Source organism: Agelaius phoeniceus, chromosome 1, assembly GCF_051311805.1.
Source record: "Agelaius phoeniceus isolate bAgePho1 chromosome 1, bAgePho1.hap1, whole genome shotgun sequence".
Lineage (NCBI taxonomy): Eukaryota > Metazoa > Chordata > Aves > Passeriformes > Icteridae > Agelaius > Agelaius phoeniceus.
This window is the reverse complement of record NC_135265.1, coordinates 81,784,365-81,799,490: the sequence shown is the minus strand read 5'-3', so window position 1 is coordinate 81,799,490 and position 15,126 is coordinate 81,784,365. Positions and strand designations below refer to the sequence as shown.

The 15,126-nt window shown below is 37.7% G+C and overlaps 1 protein-coding gene across 11 annotated transcripts in view; it reads right to left on the bottom strand.

Moving 5' to 3' along the window:
• Window positions 1-15,126, bottom strand: part of CTNND2 (catenin delta 2) — a 638,012-nt gene that overhangs the window by 26,210 nt on the left and 596,676 nt on the right. For 8 of the 11 annotated variants that reach the window (XM_077182185.1, XM_077182224.1, XM_077182172.1 and 5 more), the window contains 3 exons: window positions 10,051-10,261; window positions 6,688-6,772; window positions 1,457-1,582 (listed from right to left, as the gene is read on the bottom strand). In XM_077182185.1, coding sequence (XP_077038300.1) covers window positions 1,457-1,582; window positions 6,688-6,772; window positions 10,051-10,261 — 422 coding nt within the window. The remainder of the gene's footprint in view (window positions 1-1,456; window positions 1,583-6,687; window positions 6,773-10,050; window positions 10,262-15,126) is intronic. The other 3 variants (XM_077182190.1, XM_054632599.2, XM_077182210.1) reach the window with 1 other exon arrangement.

Genomic DNA, 15,126 nt, shown 5'->3' with positions numbered 1-15,126 from the left:
AGCATAAAATGCAGAATTAAGAATGCACACACACACAAATCAGTAATGCTAACTAGTAATGAACCCAATGACAATTTCAGGATTCAGTATTTTGCAAGATTGCCAATTGATAAAAAGCCACATTTAAAATGCTCAACTAAAGGCAAATGACATGTTCCGTAAGATGGAAAAAACAGATGCATACATTTGTAGACTATAACTCTTTTGCTATATTGGTTATAGAATCTCTTTCTACTAAAATTAATCAGATGATACTTTAAACAGGCCTGAGAGTATTTTACTTAGGCAAAAAATTTCCACATTTCCTTTATCTGAAGTCAAATTAGGACTTTGCCTAGTTCCTAATTAACAAAAGCTGATGAAATGCTGGGTGTTTTAACTATAGTCCTGTTAGCTAAAGATGAAAAGGATTTACCCTAACCTTGAAAGATATTTATGTCTGGAGTATTTAAATGATGTCTTCTCTGATGTCTACTCTTTTCCAGGCAAACGTAGTACAAAAAACCAAAAAGATGAAAGAAATAGCATAGCTACTATGTTCTGTGGGGCCAGAAAAACAGGTAAATTCCAATTTCCTCTAAATATTTTATCAGAGATTATATACAGACATATATGTATGACTGTCTATATATGTCTGTGTGTGTGTATATATATATATATATATATATACACATATATATATATACACATATATATACACATACATGCATAATGCACAGACATAAACACAGTCACTCCATGGACTTACTAGGATGTTGTGCAAATGTAGAAGGTGATTTGGTTTTGCCATAATGCCACAAAGTAATATTTTATTCTGGAAAAAAAAAGGCCAGTCCAGCTAATTCTCATCTATAATTGTCTGAAGGAAACATATATTATCACTCATAATAAAGATTTTGAAAATTATCATTTTAAGAATTTCATTGACTCATGGACACACTGATTTTTCTATAGATGTGCCAGTTTACCAGTTTACCTAGGATCCCCTTATTGAAATGTTCAGCCATTGCTTTTTGTTTTTAAAAGATGTTGTTTTGCCAAAAAACCAAAGCAATGTGTTTGATAAATTTAAAATGGTGTTGCAACATAGTGCTTATCAGCAGCCTCCCTTCTCTTTGAAAGGCTGAGACAATCAGGAAAGAGATCAGTGAAATACTAGAGAGATTGTCAGGGAACTGGATTTAATGCACTTGTCCCTCTCACTGGTATGTTCTGTCCACAGAGAGAGCAGAACTTGGCACACCTTCCTTGCAGGTACTCTCCTAAGTGAAGTGAGGCACTTTCCATCTAGAACCTACAGGGTTCAGTGAACTACACTGTGCAACTTAAGAACATATTCTCGAGTCAGGCTTTGTTACTTTTGATTCAAGGGTCTCCTGAAGAACTGCTTTGGGTACAAATCTCAGTATGCATGAAACACAACAATGCAAGACTGCTCAGCTGACAGCCAGAATACCTGGGTTGGGGAATAGATTCTGGTTTCTTGGCTCTGGGAGAGAGTATGCTGAGCGTGCCATGACCCAGAGTCGTGGGTTGGTGAAAATCCTCTGTCATCAGTCACACTGAAGCTTGGGGACGCCCACTGCCATAAATCAATCAATCAGTCAATCATTTATTAATCAGGTACTTGCATTTTCATAGTTAATATAAAAATGGGCTCTAGACAATGCCTTCTCTATAATGATACTTTAGCTTCATATTACAGAAAGGGGTTTATCTTAAATTAATTCATCCTTTTTTCTAAGACGGTGACATATTAATCTGAAAAAGCTTTTGCCAATTGTACAGAAATAAATTAAGCCCTGCTGAAAGATCAGCACTGCAAAGTACATATGCTCATGAATAATCTGAACACATGAATAGTTCCTTCAAGTCAAGCCACTATTTTTTAGGAATTATTATGCTCTGGATTTAGAATTTAGATCTTTAATGTAAGGTTTAAGTTCTGCACAGACCTTTTCACTAGATAAATTTAACCTATACCAGCTTCCTTTTGGGGGATGTCTGACTGATAATAATAACGTTACCAGAAGAAAATCCAGGAGATGTGTCCCAAGTTTACATGATTGGATGTTGTAATTAACATTTTTAAAAGGTGAGTAGGTATATTTTATTTAAGAAAAATACTTTAGATTCTAAAAGTCCTTGAGACTAAGATTTTGAATTTTAATGCTGTCAATTTTCATGGAGCATTTAGTCATAAAGGACTTCTCATAAAGCCACCTTCTTATTATTCTGAAAGCCACATGAAAAGCAAGTCTTTTTCTATATCCACATGGCCTGAACTGCTAAGAAGACTTCAGGCAATTCTATGTGTTTTTTCTAACGAACGACAGACGAGGCCATCTTCAGATGGCTCCATTAAATGCCTATCACACAAGTCTCCCTGCTGTAAATGGCACAGTACAAGCTGAAGGACATCTGCCCTGTACAGCCTCCCTGGTTTCCAACATTGGGTGGCATTTTTATTCAGATGGCAGGCGAATGGGACAATAATTTCTAATATTCTGTGCAGAACAGAAACCTACCACAATAAATGGGAAAGAAAAATATTTTCTACAAATTCATCATGACCTCTACTTACACACTGGAAGACAGAGTAAGTGTAAACATAATGATAGAATGTAAACATATTTTGTTGGAGCCTAAGTGGTTAGGCAAAGCAAACCAATTAACAGAAAACATATTCTTCCTGACAGTTCCTCCAGCTCTTTAATACTACACACATTTAATGCTAATTGAAGCTTGTTTTTAGCTAATAAATTTTCTTTCATGTTAAGCTCATTTAGCACAACCCTTTTGCTCAAATTTCCTCATGCAATTTAACAAGCTATCTGTATTTAAGAGCAGTTGGTTATTTTCTTGAATTTTGACACAGAGAAGAGTTTACCAGTTAATGGAATTTTGCTCTCTTATAGACACACCTGTATTTTCTCAGGTGTTCCAAAACATTCAACCAGTGAACACCCTAGAGACTGGAGCAGGGACAGTGATACTGAGTCAAAAATAGGTGCCTTTAAACAAGCTATGTAGTAGCTCTTAAGAGGCTAAGCATAAATGGGGCAGGATGTCTCTTTCTGGATGCTGTAAGCAGCACTCATATCTCCTGCTAACTCTATAATACAGGTTACCAAGACACTTGAAGAGGAGGGGTGTACCAGGAGTCTGAAGCATAGGAACAAGTTGTGCGATAGCTCAACTATCTGAATGCTATTTACTTTCTGTACCTTGTTTTTCCGATTGTTGAGCCACTGACCCCACCCATGGGGCTTTGGGCCATGGGACCATTAAGAATGTTTGAAAATCAGATTTTAAGTAATTTGGATCAGACTCATGAAAACAAAGACAGATAAATGATCATTTATGAATATATGTCTTGCTTGTAGAAAACAAAGAAGTTTGAAAATGATGATATTATCTTTGGGAGACCATATTTTCTCTACTAATGAAAAATGTCATCACCTCCTTTCTAGAAATTAATGACACTAAATAATCTAATCACTGTCTATATGTGACTAAATCTGAACATTGCTTTCCTCTTGGTGGACTTTTTCAGACTAGATTCCTGTACCAGCTATTGCTTGTAAATTAAGCAGTATTTCTGATGAGTTCTTGCATGATGAAGGACTCACAACTTTTGGGGTGGCTGGCAACTCCTTCATTTCAAGACTAAATTATCTGCTTCCTCTTTGTCTGTTAAGCCTTCTTTTTTTTTTTCCTACAGTTTTAGGACCAGAAATATTTATGCATTTTATAACTTTTCCTTGTTGGATGGTGTTAGGATAGTGTCAACTTAACCACACCAGGAGGCAAAACTGATTTTTTTTCCTGTCAAAGCACAAGCCTACAGAGAACTAACACTCTTGCCTCACTCACAGATCTGAATGCTATTTACTTTCTGTCTTTTCCATGCCAGCCCAGCCTAAAGAGTCTGTGTGTCCCAGTAAAGGCACAACACAACTTCCATGACCTGGAAATCCCTGGACACTGGATAAAACCTGCCAGTGCAGGATACAGGTTGTGGCACAGCTCTGCAAACACAGTGCATAAGATATTGTGGACTTAAAGAGCATCCACACCAATCCCCGACTCTGGATTTCTGTCAGTGCAGTTTATCTTCTGCTGGCTGTAGGATGTTCCTTACAATGTTGAGCAAAATTAGAAAAATTAAAGAGTTTTAGTGTTTTTGCTGATCCAGTCATACTTGGGCTAAACATAGTGACTTCTACCATATCAGCAGTAAACATGTATTGCCTTCTTTGCCCATTAATACGAAGAATAATACTTCTATTAATTTTACAACTTCTTACTTTATTGTGAACATGTAGCTCTAAAATATACCACAATTCAAACTATTTGGTTATATTGTTTCTCAAACAGAAGATAAGTGTTGCTGCTTTCACTTAACTATAATGGGATGCTTGCAATTTCCTTGTATTACAATACAAAGTTGTGTCTCTGTTGGCCAATTCTTTGAAAGCAATTGTATAGATACTTTGGTATATGGGAGCAAATTGCTGATGGTTATGCAATGGGATTTACCTGCACTTCAAAAAAAGGCTATGCAAGTGCAAGATACTGCAAGTGCTGACTGCATTACACTCTGTGTTCATTCATTTTTACTGGTACATATATATTTTAATGGGACAAAACAAAGATTGCATTAATCCAGTATCTTTATATTACATAAGTAGCTGACTATTAGTGTAATGCAAATTTCTCTAATTTTCCTATCATAAAACCATTGCCACTGCCTTCCAAGCAGTGGTTAAACTCAGACAGACAGCCTAAGTCAGTCAGCCTATTACATGCAAGTTTAATAAATATTATAATTTTATAAGGATTGTTGTTGCATTTCAACAAAAAGGAGTATTTAAAATTAACTATCTGAACATTTTTATTAAAAGAAACCATATTTATACAAGGCTTAACAGCACATATAATGTTATGTAATTAATACACAAATTTGTCGCAGAGACTGATCTTCATTTTAAGATTTTGTGTAGGAGTTTAGTAATATAGATATTAATACAATTCTCTTCCTGATTATATAGATGATCTGTCTGCTATGAGTGTTGAGAAGCTACCTCTAAAGCTAGCCTGCCCTAATTTCCATATCACAAGTAGGTATTTGTGGCCATGGAGAATGCTGTTGTAAGCATGCAAAGTACTTAGCACCGGAGCATGCTTAGTATGTAAGTCCATCACCAGCAGTCACACCAGCAGCCAACGGCGTCCCTTAGGTAGCAGTAAACTCAGCAGCCACACAGCACAAACATTATTACCTCCTGCATGGAGACACCTCAGAAACTGCTTTACCATCATGGCATATATATACAGACAGAAGGTTGGACACAAGGCAGATACTGTAAGAACCTCTAAGAGATTATGGTGCAGAACAGCTCAGCCTCTACACTGCAGCCACCCACAAGCACAGAAGTCAGGCTATGCACACTTCCAGTGTATTACTGACTTGGATCAAGAAAAGCCTGTTCATGTTTGTTTCCACCTCATAATGGGACAGTTGAGGACCAGCTTGTGACTAGGAACGTCTTCACATATGGTATCCCTAGGGCTGCCAAGGATGACTGAAAATACGGGAAGTGAACAATGGAGAGACTCAACAATCATCATCTTCCTCACTCCTCAGACTTGACACAAGCAGGGCTGAGGCATGCAAAAGAACAGCATTTCACACAGAAGGTCAGCTTCTGCCAGCTTGAGATTTGCTGCATACATTTCACGTAACTAAGGTACTTTCTTGTGCAGAATACATACAACACAGATCACACCACTGTGAACCTTCCCTACTTCACAATCCTTATGCCTCAGCCTTAACTAGAGCCTGAACTGAAGATGCCACATGAAGTCTTAGCTCTCTCTGATGAGATTCCAAATACAAGTATCACTCACATACGATGTGGCATTCCAAGCAAGAAGACACAAAAGAACTAAATCTGCAGGCTGATACTCACATGGAACATAATTCAGTTTGGAAATATTCGGCAAGAATTACTGTACATGTTTCCATTTAATAAGTAGACACTTATGTTAAAAAAGCTATATAGAATGTTGTTTCACATTTTTGTATTACTCTACTGCAATTCATTTCCAAGAGATTAGCAGGCCTGTGGGAATGGCACGGTACTATGGACTCAACAGACTGAAAACCAAGTATATGATGCCACTGTCTGCTGGCTGATTAGAAACAAAGCTACAGGTTTCTGCCCAGCTCCATATGGAGCTGGTCCCTAAGCACCTCTCCTTCAGATACTCTTGTTTACAATCTCATGAGGAAATTTGGGAGCTGAAGGGCTGGAAATCTGGTAATCTCCTCAGAAACACGAGGAGGTGTAAGAAAGACTGTTCCAGTAGGAGTTGTTACATACGTTTGTTCAATGAACAGAGGATTTCACTCTCCTGGGCTGTCAGATCCAGCACCTTTTGTATGAATTTATTTCAAAATCAAATTCACATCTACTTTTCACCACCACACATATTTTCAGAGGGCATTTTTATGTTTAAAGTAGAAATTAAGGAATAAATAAGAACTCCAAGTATCTGAAACTTTAAACTCCAAGTGAATTTCCAGTTACATAAACAAATATTTTGGTCTAAAGTCTCTCAGCCCCCAAATTTGGGTAACAGTATGAAAGATGATAAATCTAGAAAAAACCCAAGCCTTACCTTCTTGTAGAGACTTCTCAGGTCTCTGTACTGCCACATACTATTGAGGACCTGAGATGCTGCTTTCACCACTTTAGGCGAATGCCTGTTACACATGTACATTAAAAAGGGAGAGAGAGAAAAAAAAAGAGTGAGAAAGAGACTGTTAAATAAAGGACACCATTCATTCCAATTTTCAGATGCATTGCTACAGATTCAAACTTTTCCATTTCTCACAAATGAAGTGTGTTTCAAGTATACTGTAAGATCTTTGCTTGGCATCTGGGAGACCAAGGTGTTTTTAAGCAAGGGCAAGATATCTTATCTCTATAGTATTAATCAATCAGTGAGGGGAAAAAAACTTGTGCATCTCAGCACACAGAGGGATTTCTGCTGAGAGCATAGTAAGAGGAATAGGAGGTAGCAATTGGCAAAATTATTGAGGACCAACTGGCATTATGTACATCTAAGATAAGCTGCAACTTTTGGCATAAAGGACAAGGAGACAGAGCAGAATTTCATTCTTTGCAAGCTGCTGAACTCTAGCTCAGGACAGTCTGCTCAACTCATTTAGCTCCTCTCAGCAGTGGATAAAAGAAACTCTAGATGGATTATGAGCACTGGTTTTGAAATGCAGAACCAAGATGCAGAAATACAACTGATTACAAGAAGCTATGATTTCATTAGGAATCCAAATGTGGACTAGGATTTTGCTCACACCATTATCCTTTAATGACAGGAATACAATGTGGTGTTGAAAACCATGTAACTTCACATGGTATTTCTCTTCACAGAAGTTTTGAAAGAAGATCTAAACTATTGTTACAATCAGCTGGTGTCATATAATCCTGCTGGAATAGGTAATTAAAAAATTTAAAAAACACCCCCAAAACAAAAAGGGGTCAAATAGAAAAGGACCTGGAAGATAACCCAGCCCATTAAGGAAGCATACATTGTGCAGGATCAAAAATACATATAAAGCAGCAGAACGCTAGAAAACCTTGCAAAGGCCAAAGTCCAGAGTGAGGATTGATGCAGTCTGGGGCAGTCATTGAGGTGATTTATGTTCTACTCAGAAGAGGCATATGGTTTGAAACATCAAAGAGAAACCAGAAAACCAGCAGCAATCCTAAGCTGCTGCTTTGGGCAGGGGCCAGGCTTTGGTTCATTCTATAAGTTCTGAGATGAATCACTGGTAGGCTGACATTCAAGTTGGTAAAGTGCTGCTATGACACAACTGATTTATTAATACAACATTTCCCTAGTAATTTATTTGGTGCTTTTTCCCCCACTTCTATTCCATTTCTCACCCAGAGTAGAGCAGTAGGTGGGTAATTGGTGAGTAAACAGGGTTTTGATAAGCCCTTTCAAGCATAATTGTTTTTATTATACTTCCAGCTGTACTGGCTAGTGGGGTGCTGATAAGCATGGAGTAACCAGGAAAATAACTGTGCCAACCACTCCATGAGTATTGAGGAGAGGCAGGAGCTATGTGAAGCTGATATGGGCTTGGACAATATAAATAACCTTATGAACACCAGTTCTCTCATGTGGTCATACAGAGAGGCTGTTCAAGCCCTGGGCATATTCCAAGGGCTATCAGAGCCAGACTACTGGCACTGATACATACTAGGATGCATGGCCAGTTCAGTATCCTGCACATTCAGAAACAGTTCATACTGGACAAAATGACTTCATACAGAAATGATTTACTGTATTAAAGTGAGCATGTCAGAATTTTCTATCAGTCCAACAACCAGCAATTTTGGTTTTCAAACAATGAATTACCTATAAGAAACCAAACCAAACCAACAGCACACAGTACTGACACTTCTGAAAGCTGAAAAATTGAACTTTTACTTAAGATGGGTGTTTGCAGCACTGTGTGTTGACAGGTTTTCTTGTTCTAGAACTGTGTAACCTGTAAAAATAATAATACAGGACTGCAGGTCAAAGTACTTGAGAGGAGGGATACATATCATGACTCAGAAGGGCTTTTTGGAATTACTCTGCTCTAGATTAATTAGAAATAGATGTCTTTCACAGTTATGAGGTATATTCAGACAAGGAATTATGCCCTTGGATCCTCCTAAAACTGCCCATGATACTTCAAAAATTCCATATTCAACAGGTATTAGTATTCTTTACCAGATAATGAACAGGTAGACGCATTATTCTGAGGAAATACACATTCAACTTAAGAGAAATGGATATGAACCTGCTTGCAATGTCAGTACATTTGATCTAGAAAATAGAAATAAAAAATTTAGGTAGATTCAGTAATAACAAACTGCAAATATAAATAAATTGGCAGAGCATGGGGAGCTCCCACAGCTGGAATCACATACTTGCTCACACTACTTTTTACCCCTTACAATTTGGATGCAAGAATGTTTCAATAATGAATTTGGTATGAAAGGAAAAGGGTGACAATAGAGGAAAAGAAATGCGATTAAATTATATTGGCAATGCTCCGATCACAGAGGCGAGCATAAGTTCTCATACCAAATGTAGGGTGCATAAATCTTTCCTTCAGGTTGTGGCCTGGCTTTGAGGGGCTCTTTAAGAGCTCTGATGCTGCAGTAGGCTGTGTGATGACAGCTCCGAGTAGGTGGACTGATGGGTTTTGTACACTACAGTGAAGGCTTTTTGTTTTCAAACTGCCATAGTCCCATTGCACTATACTTCATCAGCTTGACAAATATGAGAACCAGGCTATCTGTTTTAGGCAAAAGAAGGATAAAGAGTGAACTCTTCATGAAGAGTGTGTACATAGCCAAACAGACAAGATGAAACTGTAGCTGTTCTGAAAATGTCACAGTTGTGTGCAAGACATTTTTTTGCCTCACAAAGCAGCCTAAAGGCTCTCTCAGAAGCAACCAGTCAGAAAATCCATGGATCTACTACCAAGCTGGTGGCAGGGAAAGGGGTGCTGTGAAGAGGGACAGTGACTTTACATTCTTCACTCTTAGATCAAGAGAAGCAGTACCAGAACTGTGGTGAGGTCCTTCCTTTCAAAGGACCTCTCCACCTGCATGTCACGCCTTGTGCAGGGTGCAATCCAACCACTCTGATCCCTAATGTTTACTGGGATCTTCTGGAATTGCTCAGAGGTAGGGGTTACTGTAGATAATTACTTTTCCTTAAAATGCACACGGACTGCACTCCCTGCATTGCGGATGGCACATCAAAAATGAACCAAAGCAGAGGGAGATTTTTGGTATTGCCATTGTCTGTTTCTTGTCACCCTTTGCACTGGGCCACGTGGTATCTGTTGAAACTAAAGGATTCAACTTGCGATTGCACAGAGAAGGCAAACACATTCAGGACTAGTAATAACTGCTGGAGAGGTTAAAAAGGTGCAAGGTGATTTGCAAAACATACTTGTCTCCTTTACTCTTAGATATGCCAACCAGTTTCTCAATGCCGCCTGCGTCCCGTAAGGCCTTGGCATTCTCCATGTTTTTAGTGATGACTTCGTGCAGAGTGCAGCAAATGGCAGTCACGGTGTCATCAGACATGGCCTTGCTCGCTGAGCTGTTGCTGTTGTTAGCGCCTGGCAGTCGGTGGACCAGATCCCTCATGGCATACTTGCCTTTGTTGAAAGAAAACGAAGGGACAATTCAGAAGATACAGCAATAAAGGGTGAGGGAGAAGTACAGGGAAAACAAGCAAGACTAATAGCACCATTTGCATCATTGCAGGTAATTTAATTGGATACTGATGTTAATTTGGAGCAAGTGATATTTACATTGTTTTTGTTTTGATTGCATGTTCAAGCATTTCACACATTACAGATTCTGTTAATACTTCCATACTGCATCAGAGACTTCGGATATGGCCACATCACACCCGTAAGAGAACGGAACTGTGATGGTAAGGCCAAGTATATGCACAAAGATAATCTGAATACCACAATTCACAGAACTTGGTAAGTCCTCACCAAACATCTCACATGTTACCATAAATTGAATGTGCATCAATTGCTAAAACCACAGCAGTGAATGCAAACCCAGTGATGTTGTTATTTGTGAAAAGGTCTTCTCTGAAGACTTCTCCCCTGTACAAGGTTAATTCTAATCTACATGCAGCAATTTAAATGGGTTTAGTGGTGTTTCTTAGACTGCATTGCTCAAGAGGATGCCATCTTTTTCACACATCTTTAGTTGTATGCATGGTACTGGCCAAAAAAGGAGTCTTTCTAACATCTATTCCAATCCGGCATTTTGCAAGGATTTCCTGAATAAAACACTAACCTCCAGAATATAAAATCTCCTCAAATGAAAAGAATTTTTGAAATGGTCGCATCAAACATTTAAATAAAAAGAAATTCTGTATATTATGTTTGGGCTTGATGATCTTTTCAACCTAAGTGATTCTAAGATTATTATAATTTTTTTCATGCTTAAATAAACAGATTTCCTTTTCAAAATTGCACCTAGAAGTCATGCAGTGCTTGTGAAAATAATAAAAAATCAGCTTCTGAGAATATATATGGCAGGATTAGCAGCACAGATATACCAGATATATGGCAGCACAGATACACCAGAAGCCTCACATCAGTTCTAGAAGATTGCTATTATGGTGACTGCTCAATCCTTCAATGTGATAAAGAGAAGATCAGAGAAGGTGAAGGCCTGATGGAATTATTACTGAGGTCAGTGAAACAACTCTGAATCACCTTCAGTGCAGATGTGCTAAGAATTTGCATACAGCAATCACCAAGAGTGTGTCATGCAGGATGAAAAGGACAGGAAAATTGGGAAATATAAACATAATTAGTAATCTAATCTACATTACATTTTGTGAATGATCAGGTATGATTATTGTATATGATATGGTAATTTAATCAGATTTTTTTGATAACTTAAAAATGTTTACCCATAGTGTTTATGCATACTTATTAAAAATCTTATTTCTGAATTCATAAATTCAGTTGTTTGTATCTATATTTGAAAGCAGAGGCAAGAGGAAAATCATATCTTTTAACTATCAGACATTGAATCATTTTTATTTCTCACAGTTTTGCCTGATGTGGTGGAACAATCAGTCATTTGAACAGAATATTCATAATACATATAAAAACTTAAATTTCTGTACTGAACTGTTAAAGATTATCAAATAGATTTTTGTGGTAATGTGAAGTGTTAGAAAATACTCAGTCTATATTATGTAAAAACATTCCTGATTATAAAAAGCATTAGACTGTGTACAAAATGTGTACAGCAGGATTTGAATCTTTCCAGTGTGCTGCAATACAAATACAAATCTTGTCCTGAAACATTTTTATTTCTTTGAACTTAATATTTAATTTACTTTCACTGTAATGATTTTAAGCAGTATTATTAATATCAGATGTAGAACAGTTGTTAGCACTTCTTTCTCTTTCAGAAATGATTTGTTTGAGCAAACTGAAAATCTTTTTCCCCACACATTTATGAAACAAACTGCAGAAATGTCTGAAATGCTATTTTCACCTGCACCTGTCTGTTCTTGTGCAACATGAACACATTAATAGCTGTATATCACTTACAGTGAGTACTTCAGTTTGCAACACATATCAAATTAAGCTGGTGTTTCAAAAAATAAACTATCATTTGATGTAGCTTTTACTCCTCTAGTGCAGTGTCTGCCACTGGTTGGGAGTAAGTACAAGTAGATAAATCAGATCAGTGAGACTTTTCTGCTTTACTCTGTGCACATATCCAGACTAGACCAATATTCCTTTTGCTTTTTGGACCTCACTTAAATTGCAAGAGAGCATCTCAGCACCTCAGTCCTCTAGTGGAATCAGTTCATGATGATAATTTCATTAGCAGCCAAAGATTACATCCCAGAACAGTGGATGTAAGGAAATCTGGATGGCTGCCCCAAGCAGATTTCTTTCCTGGAACTGGTCTAGTATTCCAGGCAGTAGTATTCACACCAGTACACATGCCTAGACATGCAAGATGGTTCTTACAACAAATAAAGGCTTTGGAGCTATCAGGGAAAGCTCAGTTTGAAAAATTTAACAGACACAATCAAGCAGGTTATAAGCATTCTGGAAATTCCAATGCTCAGCAGTTCTAACATTTCTGCTGTGCACACCCTTCAGTAAGGCATGAGAAGAAAAAGTCAGTATTAAATACTTCAAAACAATAAAACAGGCTTTTTATACATAATGAGTAACAGTGGGATAGTACAGCATTCCTTATTCTGAGCAGTTGTAGCAATTCTAGCCCAATATTACCATTCAATTCTTAATCAGAAGCATATTTAAAGTAAAATATATTCTGAGTGGGTTTGGTAATGTTTTTAAATTGCTTTCCCCTTCTTTCTCCCCCAAGAATTGCATCGAATTTAGCCTTTGGATAGCAAGTGCCAGAAGACTCACATTTTGTAGATCTAAAATCTAGTCACTGTATTTCATCTGTGGCAGCTGTGCAAGCTGCTGCCCAGTTTGGAGACCTCCCTACCAGAACCTGTAATGCCAATGCCAGCCCCCCTGCCAGGAGCTGCCTGTTGGGGATACAGGCCTCCCTCCTTCTCCCTGCCCTGTCCCCAGGAGGCAGCAAAAGGCAGAACTGCTGCTTCCAAAAAAGCTGCTCACCCATGTGGGTAAAGCAACTGACTACAATCCAGCAGGCATCATGGTCAAGGACACCAAAATGTCCTTCCAGAGGTTCACCAAACACAGGTGGCACATGAGCTGGAAGAAGGAGGGCGTGGCTGAGCTACAGAGTTGATCCAAGTCACTGTTTACGTCCGTCTTAGAACCTATTAAGGAGTGTAACTGTTAGCCCATTTTCTGTGGTTTAAGTACTTCAGACACTGTGTTAGCTATGTGAAAATGTACTGAAAAAGCAGGGAATTTGCTTTAGTACAGAATTAAGCCATGGAATTTGAAAGTCAAGTATATATAAAGTACATTCTTTATATTGCAAGAAGTTTTTCTAAAACTACACATATAGTTAGTTAATAAATCACTGTAGGACATGCACAGAAAAAAACCCCGTTACTTATTGGTTAATTTCTCTTATCTCAGTTATTCTCCTACTTCTTTACTACAGACATGAAGAAGAGTCATGTTTTCTACCACCAGCTATAGAAGAAACCTCTCTCTAAAGTGGTATGAATGTGAAGTCCTCCCACAGGTATTGTTGCACCAGCCCAACACAACTGCGATCCCTGACTTCTGCACTGGTGTGTGTTACATTCTGCAGAGCATTTGCACTTAGAATTTTGTTTGTCCGTGTTAGGAGCCTCTTCTGAAAGCAGACTGAAATGTGTAATGGAAACCAGTGTTGGAATGTCAGCAAAATGTTATCTAGCACTACCATTATCTAGCACCACTAGTAGGAGAGCTGGGCAATTCAGCTTGCAATACAAGAAGCCTCCCTGAATGGAAGAAGTGAGAACTGATGGGGATGCTGGGAAGAGAGGCGGATGTGTGTGAGGATTATATTAAAATTAAATAGCCTTGTTAATTTTCATTAGGGTCCGTGCAGAACTACTTTAATCTACAAACAAATTGATTTTTTAAATTTATTTTTTGTAGTTGAACAACATTACACACTGCAAGATCCAAAACTGATTTGAAGCTTTTAAAGAGGATTTACATAATATGATTAAACATAGCCAATAGCTCAACAAGGAAAAAAGAAAATGTATTTATTTGTCCAATTTTACTCTTAAAGGAAGGAAGACATAAAATAGACATAATAGGAAAGGGGTTATCTTGTGGGTGCTTGGAAGAGCATTTTTCTGATACTATACATTTAAAAGTTATTTTTCTAAGATAAGACATCCATCATTTTCATATTAAGAAGGTGATTCATCTAGCACCATCTACTAAGTCTTTGACTGTAAGAGGATAGCATCTGCTTATTATTTCAACAATGAAGATTTAATGTCTTTTCCTTTGCATGATAAAAGCCTCAGCACCTTAATACCTGCCTCCATTACTTAATTCAGGAAAATTTTCACATCAGAGGATCAAATAACTGTCCTAAGAATGATTCTACCTTCAGAGCCAAACAGCACAGCAAACTATTCTTCTGGTAGATTAAACCAGAGCAAAATCATCACAGATAAGGTTCTACTTCTGGAAATACTTTCCTACTATTGCCTTGAGACAAATTCGCTGCTGTTGTAACATTGTTGAAACCACTTCCATTTTCACTCATCTCTGAATAATGTCTTTGACACATTGGCAAATTTATTAAATAGTTGTGACATGGTTCCTAGTTTGAGAGTACAAGATTAGGAAAATTGACCTATTAAAGAAACAAGACACCCCAAACAGATATCAATTCCAACAAAGACCCCTGTCCTAGAGATAGATCTTTTTCTATAAAAGTAATTGTTCACTATTCCTCGCCTCCAAAGATATCCATTAATTCATATAATGTAGCTAGCTAATATAAAAATGGCAAAATGCCACCATACTTTGTTGTAAAGGCGCAGATATCCTATCCC